Genomic DNA, 15,247 nt, shown 5'->3' on the forward strand with positions numbered 1-15,247 from the left:
ATGTGGTACTGTAGATAAATATAGGACTGCACAAAAATGTGCAAATTTTCAAATTATTTAACATTTCTACAGCAAGATATTACAGATAACAGTTCTACAGCTTAAAAAAAATCTACAATTCTGAAACAAAAAATGAACAGTTATGCAACTTTTTTTTTAAATTCACTTCATCAAATGATAAACTCTTGTTAAAAAAAGGGAAAAGTTTACACAGTTAAAAATGAAGCACAGGTCAGCAGTATCTTTACAATACTAAAAAACTAAATCAAGGACTTTCTTTTTAAACATTCCCCCATTTCCCCTAAAGTGTTATTATGAGCATTATGGTGGGAAGGGGTGATGTTGAAGCAAAGAGTCCATTTTGTTTTAAGAAGCCAGGTACCGGCCTTTTAACAAACATCTTGCACTGAATTGCAGTACTCTCAAGATTCATCTTTGCAACAATCATGCAATCCTGAACAAGATGATGGTTCTTTGCAATAATTTCCTCTTCCCTTTAATTTCAACCAAAGTTGAATCCTTGAGGTATCTGTAAATGAGATCCTTCAGACGCCTCACCAGTCAGGATTCTTTTATTATATTTCTGGTTAGGTGATTAAACTGTGAATTCTTGGTCCACCTGGAATAGTTCTTGGGTTGTTTTGTGTGTGTGTGTGTGTGTGTGTCTGTGTGGTTTGTTTTTTTTTAATATTCCCACTAATTGGTCTTTAGCTAGGAGTTAAGAAGTACTTCTCAAGCACACTGTATGGCTCAGAAGAGGCTCTCTGGATCTTAAAGGGCCTGCAGTAAAAATCCAAGATGGGTCAGGGGGTTTTACGTTGCATAGTGATCAAAGCTGCCCAGATATTCCAGTGCGGCTCGATAGCCAAACTGGTATTGATCCTGGAAGAAAAAGAGAGAGAGAGAAAATATAAAAACCTCTTTGTTGTTTTTTCATTTAATCAGAGGCGCTGTGAATACACTATATCCCACAGAGGCCACAGCAGTTCAGTGATATCCTCCTGCTGTCATCAACAGAACACACTGATTTGAGTTACAGTAAACAAAGATGAGTTGAGATGATCATTGAATGCAATAACATTTTCCTTAGATGGAGCCTGCTTATTTGTGATGCGAATATATATTCATTTACTGAGCGTTTGTTGCTCTGAATGAGTACAAGAGGATTAGCAGAAAGCTTTTTGTCTAAGGGAAGTGCATTAAGATTTACCTTTTGCATTATTTCATACTGTTTGAGACTTGCTAATAAAATGTTCAAATAGCATTTCCGTGAATATGACTAATATGCTAAAACACCATATTCTGGTCTCAGTCCCTCCCAGCCCAGGTGTAGGGTGCTGCACACATAAACACAAGCCTGTCAGGAAGCACAGGGGGATCCAATCCTGCCTTGTTGTATAGTTACCAAATTATTACTGCTCAATGGCAGGAATTAGGGGCTCAGAGAGAAATGTGAAGTTAAGCACCTGATTAACACGGTGCAGCTTATACTTCAAGCTAAGTCTCCTTACACTACCTACATCCATTTTTATCTTCTGCACCTGAAAGTAAAGGTGTGGAAGTGCAGAGGGCTTGAGGTTTACTAACACTCAGTGTGAGTGCTACTCCTAGCACTTCATCACATTTGCACACATAGCACAGTAGCAGTCTCTTTATGTTGGAGTGCAACAAACTTGCACACCTCACTTAATGTGAAAGAACAAAAGTTGTTTCTTTAAAACCTCCAAAATACTGAAGCTGTCTAGGGGACTCGTTCATGTGATGCTACAGTCTTGCAGCCCTAAGGATCTGGGTTTCATTTCACTCAGATCACAATTCAATAGCTTCCATTGGACCAGCAGTCCATATCATAACACACCCACTTCAGTTTATCTAATTTGCCATGATCATTAGTGGCTCCATCCTGCAGGGTATGAGTATTCTGGACATGAACCTGCAAAGTACTTAAGCATATGATTAACTTTAAGCATAGGAATAGCCAAATTGACTTCAACAGGACTTATCATGAGCTGGATGGGGACCTGAGTGCGCTGCATCTTGCAAGATTGAGCCCTAGACTTCTGTTCTGTTCTGGATGAAATTAACACAGTGCATGGAAGATTTCTACTTTCAGTCTGGAGTGGAAGCACATCATCCACAAGTAAGCTAAAGTAGAAAGAGGGAAAGTATATACATTGCACAGCCCAGCATTATATTTATGTGGACTCCACAGAAGCTTATTTTTCTATATGTTAGATTTGGTTATAGGAACCAATGGGACAGAAAGTAGATATTTTTCATTTTGCTTAAATGTACATTTTCTACAGCAATAAAGGTAATGGAAAATAAATGGAGTTTACTCTTCAACTCTGTCTCAGTGAGTTACTTGGCTAAGTAACTACTCTGACCAATTCAGAGGCAGCAGTTGTAGTGACCCAAGCAGTGGAAGACACAATGAAGATGACTGGATGTGGAAGCTGCAGCATGTATGTGATCCTGGAGAGGGTACCTGAAAAGAGTTTAATCTGCATGAAGTTCCTCCTGACAGAGCTGATGGAAGAAAAGATCTGAGGATTGGAGATGCAGGTGGAAACTCTGATCAAGTTTAGAAGGGAGTTCGAGCAGATGATGGAGCAAACACATGATGAGGCCGAAGGGAAAAGATCAGACTTGCAGATGGAAGCAGAACCAAAGAACTCTGAGGGGAGACTGCTGGGTGAGGAAAGTGGTCGGTGGAAGCATGTGACTAAGTGAACCAGGCAGAGGAAAAGACGGGCTAGTGAAGGAGCAATAGAGCTCAGGAACAGGTTTGCGGAGTTGGAAAATGAAGAAGGGGCACAGCAGGTGGTCGCTGAAGGTGAGAGGGCAAGGAAGAAGAGAAGAGCAGCTAGCCCTATAAGGAGAGGGGAAGTCAATGGAGATGACATCAAACATAAGCCCCAGGAGGATACGGGATGGATTGCAGAGGATTGCAAGGGTGAATAGGAATCGAGAGGACTTGCAGCCAGAGGGAACAGGGGATAGACCAGAGAATTGCACCGTCACCAGGAAAAGGCACGACTACATGATTGGGGACTCCTTACTGAGAAGAATAGACAGGCCTGTAACCAGACCTCATGCAGAGAACAGAAGGGTGTGCTGTCTGCCTGATGCTAAGATACAGGATGTGGACCTGAGGCTGAAGAGGTTCCTAACAGGAACAGGAAAGAATCTGCTGATTGTCCTTCATGTAGGAACGAATGATACGGCTAGATTCTCGCTGGAACGTATCAAGGGAGACTATACCACACTGGGGAAGACACTTAAGGAAATCGAGGCTCAGGTGATCTTCAGTGGGATTCTGCCTGTTCCTAGAGAAGGCCAACAAAGGTGTGACAAGATTATAGCGAGCAGCAGATGGCTCAGGCAGTGGTGCTATAAGGAGGGCTTTGGGATGTATGGCCACTGGGAGGAATTCATGGACAGAGGACTGTTCTCTTGGGATGGATTTCACCTGAGTAGGGAGGGAAATAGACTTGTAGGATGGAGCCTGGCACAACTGATTAAGAGAGCTTTAAACTATGAATTGTGGGGAGATGTCCAGCTAATCTACACGCAAGATTTTAACATCAAGAGGGAAGAAAACAAAGCAAGAAAGGATACTGTCGTGGGTAGGAGAATGGACATATGGAGGAAGAGTACGGTAGATACAATTCTAATAGGTGATACTGGTGGTAGAATGTCTGGGAAAAGAATGTGAGTGAAGCCAAACAGCAAGAATTAAGATGTTTGCACACCAAGGCGAGGAGCCTAGGCAACAAAATGGAGGAACTAGGGTTTCTGGTGCAGGAAGTGAAACCGGATATTATAGGGATAACAGAAACATGGTGGAATAGTAGTCATGACTGTAGTACAGGTATTGAGGGTATATGCTGTTTAGGAAAGACAGAAATAAAGGCAAAGGCAGTGGAGTAGCATTGTATATCAATGATGAGGTAGACTGTAAAGAAATAAGAAGGGATGGAATGGATAAGACAGAGTCTGTCTAGGCAAAAATCACATTGGGGAAGAAAGCTACTAGAGCCTCCCCTGACATAGTGCTTGGGGTGTGCTACAGACCGCCAGGATCTGATCTGGATATGGATAGAGACATTTTTAATGTTTTTAATGAAGTAAATACTAATGGGAATTGTGTGGTCACGGGAGACTTCAACTTCCCAGACACAGACTGGAGGACAAGGGCTAGTAATAATAATACGGCTCAGATTTTCCTAGATGCGATAATTGATGGATTCCTTCACCAAGTAGTTGCTGAACCAACAAGAGGGGATGCGATTTTAGATTTGGTTTTGGTGAGTAGGGGACAACCTTGGTTCGAGTGATCATGAGCTAATTCATTTTAAACTAAATGGAAGGATAAACAAAATTAGATCTGTGGCTAGGTTTTTTTATTTCAAAAGGGCTAACTTTAAAGAATTAAGGAAATTAGTAAGGGGATTGGATTGGACTGAAGAACATGGGGATCTAAAGGTGGAGGAAGCTTGGAATTACTTCAAGTCAAAGTTGCAGACACTATCAGAAGCCTGCCTCCCAAGAAAGGGAAAAAAAATCATAAGCATGAGTTGTAGACCAAGCTGGATGAGCAAGCATCTCAGAGAGGTGATTAGGAAAAAGCAGAAAGCCTACAAGGAATGGAAGATGGGAGTGATCAGCAAGGAAAGCTACCTTATTGAGGTCAGAACATGTAGGGATAAAGTTAGAAAGGCCAAAAGCCATGTAGAGTTGGACCTTGCAAAGGGAATTAAAACCAATAGTAAAAGGTTCTATAACCATATAAATAAGAAGAAAACAAAGAAAGAAGAAGTGGGACCACTAAACACTGAGGATGGAGTGGAGGTTAAGGATAATCTAGGCATGGCCCAATATCTAAACAAATACTTTGCCTCAGTCTTTAACGAGGCTAATGAAGAGCTTAGGGGTAATGGTAGGATGACAAATAGGAATGAGGATATGGAGGTAGATATTACCGCATCCAAGGTAGAAGCCAAACTTGAACAGCTTAATAGGATGAAATCAGGGTGCCCAGATAATCTTCATCCAAGAATATTAAAAGAACTGGCACATGAAATTGCAAGCCCATTAGCAAGAATTTTTAATGAATCTGTAAACTCAGGGGTTGTATTGTATGACCGGAGAATTGCTAACATAGTTCCTATCTTTAAGAAAGGGGAAAAAAAAATGATCCGGGCAACTACAGGCTTGTCAGTTTGACATCTGTAGTATACAAGGTCTTGGAAAAAATTCTGAAGGAAAAAGTAGTCAAAGACATTGAGATCAATGGTAACTGGGACAAAATACAACATGGTTTTACAAAAGGTAGATCGTGCCAAACCAACCTGATTTCCTTCTTTGAGAAGGTAACAGATTTTTTTAGACAAAGGAAATGCAGTGGATCTAATTTACCTCAGTTTCAGTAAGGCATTTGATATGGTTCCACGCGGGGAATTATTAGCTAAATTGGAAAAAGATGGGGATCAATATGAAAATTGAAAGATGGACAAGGAACAGGTTAAGGGGGAGACTACAACAGGTCATACTGAAAGGTGAACTGTCAGGCTGGAAGGACGTTACTAGTGGAGTTCCTCACGGATCGGGGACCAATCTTATTTAATCTTTTTATTATTGATCTTGGCCAAAAAGTGGGAATGCGGTAATAAAGTTTGAGAATGCCACAAAGCTGGGAGGTATTGCCAATACAGAGAAGGACTAGGATATCATACAGGAAGATCTGGATGACCTTGTAAACTGGAGTAACAGTGATAGGATGAAATTTAATAGTGAAAAGTGCAAGGTCATGCATTTAGGGATTAATAACAAGAACTATTGTTATAAGCTGGGGAGGCATCAGTTGGAAGTACAGAGGAGGAGAAGGACCTTGGAGTATTTGGTTGATCACAGGATGACTATGAGCCGCCAATGTGATATGGCCATGAAAAAAAGCTAATGTGGTCTTGGGATGCATCAGGCGAGGTATTTCCAGTAGAGATAAGGAGGTGTTAGTACCGTTATACAAGGCACTGGTGAGACCTCATCTAGAATACTGTGTGCAGTTCTGGTCTCCTATGTTTAAGGAGGATGAATTCAAACTGGAACAGGTTCAAAGAAGGACTACTAGGATGATCCAAAGAATGGAAAACCTGTCATATGAAAGGAGACCCAAAGAGGTTGGCTTGTTTAGCCTAACCAAAAGAAGGCTGAGGGGGGATATTATTGCTCTCTATAAATATGTCAGAGGAATAAATACCAGGGAGGGAGAGGAATTATTTAAGCTCAGTACCAGTGTTGACACAAGAACAAATGGATATAAACTGGCTATCAGGAAGTTTAGACTTGAAATTAGACAAAGGTTTCTAACCATCAGAGGAGTGAAGTTCTGGAACAGCCTTCCAAGGGGAGTAGTTGGGGCAAAAGACACATCTGGCTTCAAGACTAAGCTTGATAAGTTTATGGAGGGGATGGTATAATGGGATAGCCTAATTTTGGCAGTTAATTCGTCTTTGACTACTAGCGGTAAATATGCCCAATGGCTTGTGATGGGATGTTAGATGGGGTGGGATCTGAGTTACTACAGAGAATTCTTTCCTGCATGTCTGGCTGGTGAGCCTTGCCCACATGCTCAGGATTTAGCTGATCGCCATATTTGGGGTCGGGAAGGAATTTTCCTCCAGGGCAGATTGGCAGAAGCCCTGGGGGTTTATTGCCTTCCTCTGCAGTGTGGGGCACGGGTCACTTGCTGGAAGATTCTATGCACCTTGAAGTCTTTAAACCATGATTTGAGGATTTCAATGGCTTAGACACAGGTTTGATACAGGAGTGTGTGGGTGAGATTCTGTGGCCTGCATTGTGCAAGAGGTCAGATTAGATGATCATAATGGTCCCTTCTGACCTTAAAGTCTATGATTCTATGATTCTAAGAGTGTGTGCGCGTGCGTAAAACACTAAGAGTAGGGCTGTCTAATTTTTACTGAACAAATGTCATTTTCTTAGAGCAAAATGGCAAAGTGCAGGGATCAATATTAAATTTCAAATCATAAACATTTTAATGGTCACTATCAGCCACCCAAGGCTGTAGAAGGTTCTACAAATGCTTTTCCTCCCCCCTTCTCCCTCTTTTTATGGGACTGATCTGTTGGCTTAGAACTGAGAGTGAAAGGCTCCAATTCATGACATTCAGCACCTTTTATCTTAAATAGTACTTAACTATATGATTAAAGTTAAGCATGTACTTATGTGTTCTTTATGAATTGGGATGATTCCTGAATCGGGCCAGGAACAGGCTGGCTGGCTGTGGCCAAGACCTCTCCCTCACCAGACTGCAGAACTTTCACTGACAGTGAGATCACTAATTTTATAGTGTCCCAGGGCAAAAAGTTGTAATCTAGGGTTTTTGCCCCTCACAGGGATGTAATGCTTTCATGCCAAACAATCAAATTTGTGTTTATATGAAGTCTGGATAACCATAAAAACACTATAGCCTCAGTTTCAAGCCACGGGACACATTCTGCCCTCCAAATGAACAGAAGCCAACAGGGTGCACCCACAGGCCGAACTTTGCTCCCTGATTATGAATATAGATTATTAGCATGAAGGAAAAATTCAAAATGACATGGGAAATGTTTCCATCTCAAGTTTCTTCTAGAAAATAGAGTCACACAAATATCTTTTTCAGTCACCACTAAAATGGACATTTTCCAGGCTGTGGTATTTCCTATCCACAGAATGGGAAATAGCCTAAATGCACTGCACAGGCTACATACATAGCTACAGTACTTAAGAAGGGAAAGTAAATTGTATACCTCCTATATACATTCCTGGTTGTGGAAACCTCACTCCCATGGCCTCCCATTCCTAACCTTGCATCCACCCAGCCACCTACAATGCATATGTATGTTATTCTTCTCACCTCTGTCTGTACCATGGCTGGCCGTTGTGTCCTTAACATTTTGACTGTCTGGAAGATATCTACAACACCTTCATATCTCATTCTTTCCAACACAATGCTCAGGGTTATGAATACTCCAGTCCTCCCAACACCTGCACTGTTGCAATAAAAAAGGAGTGTTAATTGACAGTTAAAATGTTGAAAGAATTGGCTGATTATTTAGCTGTGGTCATCTACATGGAAAAAGGCTCTATAAGCAAAACTTCTGTGTGGAAATTATACACATTGACAAAGTGACCATTCTCTGGCAAACTCAAATTTGTACTAATGTACTTCCAATGAAAGTTGGATAGTCAGGAAGCATTTTAAGTGATTTTGTTTGTGACCAAGAATGTACAGTGGTCAGTGTGTGGTAGGGGAAAATGAGAGGGTTCACTGGCCTGGCAATAGTCTAACTGGAAATGAAAAAAGAAATGGAAGCCAGAATTTAGGCTACCTCTCTGTCCTTATCTCAACTTGATTTGGTCCTATTACATATGTTCTGAGACCCTTGAAATATGCAGGGGTAAGTTAGGGACAGAGCACCAGCCTTATACTTCAGTTTCTTTGTTTTTATCGTTTAATGGAGAACTTAACATAATTTTCAATATTCTCACACACAATGTAATATAAATACGATGTATGTGGAAAAAATATAGCTTGTTTCGAAGAGGAATATTACAATGCTTACTCTTCACGTGCAACAAATTTGAGAACTGAAACAAAAATGGATGGCTCTTTTAAACAAGTCTGATTGTTTCCAGACCTAATATTTTTCAACTCCTTATTACTTTAAGACAACTATTTAGAACTTTTTAAACCAGCAAGAGGAGTGAATTAATTCATGCTGTTGTGTTCTTGAGAAGCAAGAAAGCATCTGGAGAGTTAGTTAATGAGGAAGACACTGAATAATACGAAAAATCTCCACATTTTCAGATCCTAATTAAGCAGCAAGTGTAACGCTTGGGTAAAGTCTGCAGAAAATGGATGGATTCATTTACTTTGGGCTGAAGCTGACAAGCATATTCAGTGTGGATTTTTCTCACCAAACAATGTTTAGGATTTCTAAAGAGTCATAACAATGATGTAAGTACAAGTCCACAATACCTCTAGCAGTGTTTAAAGACCTAGCTCATACAATGTGTCTCAAGCAAAGTGGTGAGCTCAGTTCTGCTATGACAGTATATAAAAGGGCTAGCCATGTTATTCATAGGGTCCTCTGTTTAGTAAAAGTCACAGGGCCTTCGGCAGAGTTTCATAACCCAGATAGTTCCTCAGGGTTGGGAAGGATGCTTTTCATTAGGGGCATGCAGTAGAGTTTTAACAGTTAGAGAAGGGGCCCATAAGTGTTTTATCAGCTAGGAGGAAGCAGGGAGAGGAGTTTATCTTTAAAGGGTTGTGTGTGTTGGGATCGGCCGCAGGGTGGGTAAGGTCTTGGAAATCAGCTGAGAGAGGATGCTGACAAAGAAAGGGCCACATTAAAATCACAGGATCCTGCATGGCCACTAAGTTGGCACATATCTACGTCTGGTCCCAGTGTACGCTATTTCTACTGAGCCTTGGATTTTAGGAAAAGTCCTTTGCTGACCTACCTACTTTTTAATTAACTGCCTAATGAGGTTAGAAAGTTTTAAATAGTAACACATTGATTTGTTTGTAAAATTCCTAGAGAAGGGAAAAACATCACTCAATGTCAGAGTGGTAGGTAAGTAAACCACAGAACAAATATATAGAAGAGAGAAAAATTACAGGGAACCAGGGAGCAGGAAGTTCAGAGAGTGAGGAATTTCCCTGGTCTTCCCCTTTACAAATAAATCCCTTGAAAACAGGTCAGAATACAGCTCATAAGCATTTTTTTTAACAGGGCTGCAGGGGTTAGATTGAGCTATGCAGCAGTGAAGAGTTTGTAAAGAGGTGGGGTTGAGGTGGGTTTGAAATGCTCCAATTCATATGCACAAGATCTTGATTCTGAATGATTCTAATAATGACAACTTAGATGTCAGCAATGTTAACTATTTTGTTGCTGCTAAGGCATCCAAGAATGAAGAGGTATGATCTTACTGGGCCTGATCCTGTTCCCACTGAAGTCAATGGTGCAACTCCCATTGACTTACAATGGCGCAGGATCAAAGCCCATAATGATCTTCATAATTTATTGTGAGTGGGGTCTCATTTCAACATCATGTGTGTGCAGGGCTTGGAAAGAACTTAAAAGGGGCCACCATTTGTTTTTTCATCTGAGCCCACACAAGGGGCCAAACATTGCCCACTACTCCCCTGGCACATAAATCCCTAAGTCACCTAGGGTGGGACAGGTCTAATCTTGGAGAGTCTGTGCAAGATAAACCATTACCCCCTATGCACCACAGAACTCTGCTCTGCAGTGCCTTTCTTCTTAGCAATATGTAGCGGGTATTTAGGGACACAGCAAAGGCGGGGTTTAGATAGTCCAGCAGATCCACTATTTAGGGAAATAGAGGTCCCAACTGTTACTAAAGTCCACCAGGGCAGTAGAGCAATAGTGCATCCAGTCTTAACTAAGGGCTGTTGCTGGATTTGGCAGGGCTAGGATATTTCCCTTTCCATTCTTGTTTATATATACCCTCTACCAAACCTCTACTTGGCCTTTGCATGGGAGAAGAGGACATTATTCAGCCCATAGAAAGAAACTTGCACCTGTATTAATTGCCCCCCCATTATATAAACAATACAATTTAAACTATCAAAAATACACTTTAATGTTGCAAAATTAATTTCTAAAATCCTAATGGAATTTATAGAAAGCAATTTATTAAGTAAGAGATCAAAGATAAATATATTATCTTTAGCCATCTGCTAGAGACTTTAGAATATTGTAACCAAAGCAAGTTGACATAAAATAATAACCCCCCTCCCCAGACACATACACTCACTCAGGATTATTTCTGTGGCCCTGATCTTGAAAGCTGCTGTCATCCTCAATTCACTTATAAAAGGAACTGAGGGTATTCAGCACCTCCTCAGAGGGTAAGCTCTACATTCTGAGCTTTTAGCTTAGTCAAAAAACACTGACTTTACTGTGGACATAGTCTCTGAATGCGATGGTTACTATAACACTGGATTGTCTAATGTAGAAACCATTTTTCTTTGGCCTGTTTTGATTATTATACCCAGCCTGCTACTCAAGGACATCTAGCACGTTTACTGGTAATGATCACCATCACCATAATGGCCTCACTGCTAATTACTATTGAAAACTCTATAGTAGGGCATTTCCCACTATGTGCTGAATGCAGCATAGACCAGGATTGTTTTTATCCTTTGGCAAAGATCATTTGTAAGGAAAAAATCATGTTTCCTCTTATTTCAGTGGCACCTTTAGTGTCAGAAAGGGATTACACCGCAAAATAGTTTCAACATTACTGAAATATAGGGGATAAAAGGGATTTGCGTTAGATTGTTTTATCACAGTTCTGATAGTTCATCTGGGAAGTCATTCCATTCATCTCTACACTTTCACACCAATTAGCTACCCTCTAAAGTCAACTTTGAAATTTAAAATATCTTCTTGATCAAGAAAAACAATCAATCTGCACTGAGGTTTTTTACTTACCTACAATGAACAGAGATCGGTCCATCCTGACCAAACTGCTCTTTTGTTTTATGAACCTGGCCTATGAAGTCAATAAATCCTTCTCCAGACTTTGGCACTCCTTGTTCTGGCCAATCAGTGAACTGGAATTGCCTCACTGTTCGGGACTGGCCATCCTTTAATGAAAGACATACACAGTATACCACAAAAGAATGTGCCAGGAGTTGAAAGTCAGTCAGTCAGCAAACCAGAACAGCAATTTTGAAAAATGTACATTGGGAGGTTAAAAAATATGCAAAGAGCAAAGATGGCTAAGATCACATTTACTAAGATGCTTCCAGTCACAATGCTGATGAGCTTGTGTTTTTCCTCTTGTTTTGCAGTTATTCCACATTGACATAAAAGGGCAATTTCATTAACCACGACAATGCTCAAATTACTCTCAGCATTGGCTAGAATATTGTCTGACATTTAGATCCTGGAAAAAGAGAGTTTGAGGACAAGGAAGTTGGGAGCTAGTTAATTGGTGGGATTTTTTTTTTAATTAAATACTTGCGAGAAGTTCTGGATTTATAGCCCACAAGATTCAAATCCTCTCTTTATTTGGGGAAGTTCTATGGCCTGTGTTAACAGGAAGTCAGATTAGATGATCACAATGGTCCTCTCTGTTCTCGGAATCTATGAAAACAGGTACAGGATGGCCAGCGGCAGTGCAAGCTTCCCCATGCTACCTGGCCAATATGCTTCAACGTCTGCTTGGCTGGGCCATCTCTACAGGCATCTCTACAGAAGGTAGTTCATTCCCATTCAGTCCTTTCCTTCTCTGTTAAAGCTACCACTAATAATGCTAGGTTTCAGAGTAGCAGCTGTGTTAGTCTGTATCTGCAAAAAGAACAGGAGTACTTGTGGCACCTTAGAGACAAACACATTTATTTGAGCATAAGCTTTCATGGGCTACAGCCCACTTCATCAGATGCACAGAATGGAACATATAGTAAGGAGACATATATACACATTCAGAGAATGTGAAAAGGTGGGAGTTGTCCTACCAACTCTAAGCGGCTAATTAATTAAGAGAAAAAACTTTTGTAGTTATAACTAAGATAGCCCATTACAGACAGTTTGACAAGAGGTGTGAGAATACTTAACATGGGGAAATAGATTCAGTGTGTGTAATGGCTCAGCCATTCCCAGTCTCTATTCAAGCCTAAATTGATAGTGTCTAATTTGCATATTAATTCAAGTTTAGCAGTTTCTCCTTGGAGTCTGTTTTTGAAGTTTTTCTGTTGCAAAATTGCCACCTTTAGGTCTGTTATTGAGTGACCAGAGAGGTTGAGAATGCCGGTTGTGATAGTGTTCTTTTGTGATGTCGACACCTGTCTATTAGGAGCCAGACTGAGACCACCAACTCATTTCACATACACTAAACATCCACTGACTCACAATGATTATCAGTCGCAAGCAACTTGGACTGGACTTAAACTAATGATGCAATAGATAGAAGATTCCATCTCTCATTACAAATCTACAGGAACTATCCATGCCTCTGTGGTTACTTTCTTAAATGAAGATTAGCATGATTGCTTATTAAAGTTGCATATACTGTAGCATTCTTACTTCTGGAATAAAGCCACAAGTACTGAAGTCAAATGTAGACTTCACTTCATGTTTAATGCCTGGTTAACATTTAAATGGCTAGTAAAGTAAGTGAAAAATGCAGTGTAACACAATACTAGGGAATACAGTTGCTTTAAACACTCAGATGTTGTGCTTGCTGATTTTGAACACTGTCAATCTGTATAAATTGTGACTTTTAAAAGGATTGACATACATTGAGCTATTGCTGCTAACCTTCATGCCTTCTGGACACCTTACACTTCCTGAAGGCATCCACTTTTCTGCCATGAAACAGAAATAACATATGCCATGTCACCATGCCTTTAGGCTGTAACTGTGGCATTGTACTAGGAGAGGAAAGAGAAAACTAGCACCAGATGCCATTTCTTCAAAATGGTCTTTTACAGAGTGAAACCAATGGATCATCTAAACAATTATGGGAAAAGCAGATTGGAAGGTAGAGGCCAGAGGAGTTTCCCACCAAAATATTTAGCCATGATTACTCTGACAACTGAAGTATAGGTCATTTAAAAAAATTAACCAAATAAAAAGCAATCATTTGTTCCTATTTTTCTACTGGTACTTTGGGGCTTTCTACCTCTCAAGTCTACAGATGTGTGGGAAAAACAGGGAGCTTATACACAGCACTCTCACTAAAATCCAGTGAAACAACAAAGACATTGTTTAAGCCTGACTCATCAATCCTTAGTGTTCCCCTCAAAAAACCTCAGTGACAGTGAGCTCTCTAGTGTTGAAGAATTTGTTTAATACAATTTAAATAAATGCATATTTCAAAAACTGCACCCGGTGAGCACAATTTGTGTGGTTTTTTAGAGCACTACACCCCTTAAGAAGCCCAACTTAAGCTATTTGCTAATGTTTCTTACTAAAATGTCATTTTCCCAGGATAAAACTCTCTTCCATTGTAATGGCCTCCATGGTATCATTCCTCCCTTGAAAGACGTACTACAATGTACCCTCCAAAGCCACTATAAGTGCAGTTCCATAAATCAACTGGCAAGAGGTGCTCTAGTAACAGAATGGCTCACATTCTCTCGAGCAAACAAGTGAACAGAAAACCTCCTATGTGACACTTTGGCAACATCCTAGCTATTGCAGGTGCTGACTTTATCATTTCCCAGAGGTGCTCAATACTTACCCCCTACCCTCCACTCCATCCTTTCCCCTAGACTCCACCCACTCCCGCTCCACCTCATCCGGCCTCTTCCCATCCCGTTCCACCCCTTTCCCTGAGCGTGCCCTGCCCCCAGCACCTCCTGAACACTGCTGAACAGCTGATTGCAGTGGGCGAGAGGTGCTGGGAGGTGATGAGCAGGGCTGCCAGTGGGTGCTGAGCACCCACTATTTTTTCCCTGTAGGTGGTCCAGCCCTGGAGCAGCACCCATGGAGTTGGTGCCTATTCTAGATATTAACGAGGGAGACAGCAGTCCTTTAGTGTTCCTGTGCTTAGGAAGCATCTACTGGACCAACATTATCTTTAAATTTAAGATAAAACTCTGCTCAGGCAGTGGCTGGAAAGATCACTAATTTCTATCTCAATATTGTGAAACTTACTTGTCAGTAAAGGTTTAACTTTAAAGGGGCCTGTCTGGGACAGGAGTCTGTAAAACCTGTTCCTATCCTGTTTTAACAGCAATTAACAGAACATATATGTTATTTAATGATTATACCATAGTTTATAAAGTCACTCTGTTGATTTTAGACTAGCATGAAAGTAGATTGGGAACGGATCTGCAGTCTCTTACGTTATCTCTTCCCTATCCTGCTGGCATTATAAATGGTGTGGCTTTTTTTTTAGTGAGATATCTCTCCCTATAGCAGTCAAGTTCCAAGTATAAAACTTTATTAAAATCTTTATTTAAAAATATTTGTAACAGTTTACATAGACAGAGTAAAAAGTGCTGTTTTCAACACACGAACATCCAAATTGTTGTGTTGAGAAAAAGAGGTCCAGGTTACTTTTAATGTGTAATCCTACTGATTGACTGATCATTTGGACTTCTATTTTGCCTCTCACCAGGGCTATTCAACTGCCTTTCAATGAGCTTATAGAGTATATAATGCTCTCTTATAGATATCACTAATAGGCTAGTGCTGCA

The 15,247-nt window shown here is 40.5% G+C and overlaps 1 protein-coding gene across 42 annotated transcripts in view; it reads right to left on the bottom strand.

Annotated features, from left to right (window-relative positions):
* Positions 1-668: 668 nt before the first annotated feature.
* PTPRD (protein tyrosine phosphatase receptor type D) overlaps positions 669-15,247 on the bottom strand; it is a 1,707,428-nt gene continuing 1,692,849 nt past the window's right edge. For all 42 annotated transcript variants that reach the window (XM_030566328.1, XM_030566329.1, XM_030566317.1 and 39 more), the window contains 3 exons: positions 11,532-11,686; positions 7,922-8,057; positions 669-882 (listed from right to left, as the gene is read on the bottom strand). In XM_030566328.1, the coding sequence (XP_030422188.1) occupies positions 814-882; positions 7,922-8,057; positions 11,532-11,686 (360 nt within the window). In that variant the 3' untranslated portion in view covers positions 669-813. The remainder of the gene's footprint in view (positions 883-7,921; positions 8,058-11,531; positions 11,687-15,247) is intronic.

Source organism: Gopherus evgoodei, chromosome 6, assembly GCF_007399415.2.
Source record: "Gopherus evgoodei ecotype Sinaloan lineage chromosome 6, rGopEvg1_v1.p, whole genome shotgun sequence".
NCBI lineage: Eukaryota > Metazoa > Chordata > Testudines > Testudinidae > Gopherus > Gopherus evgoodei.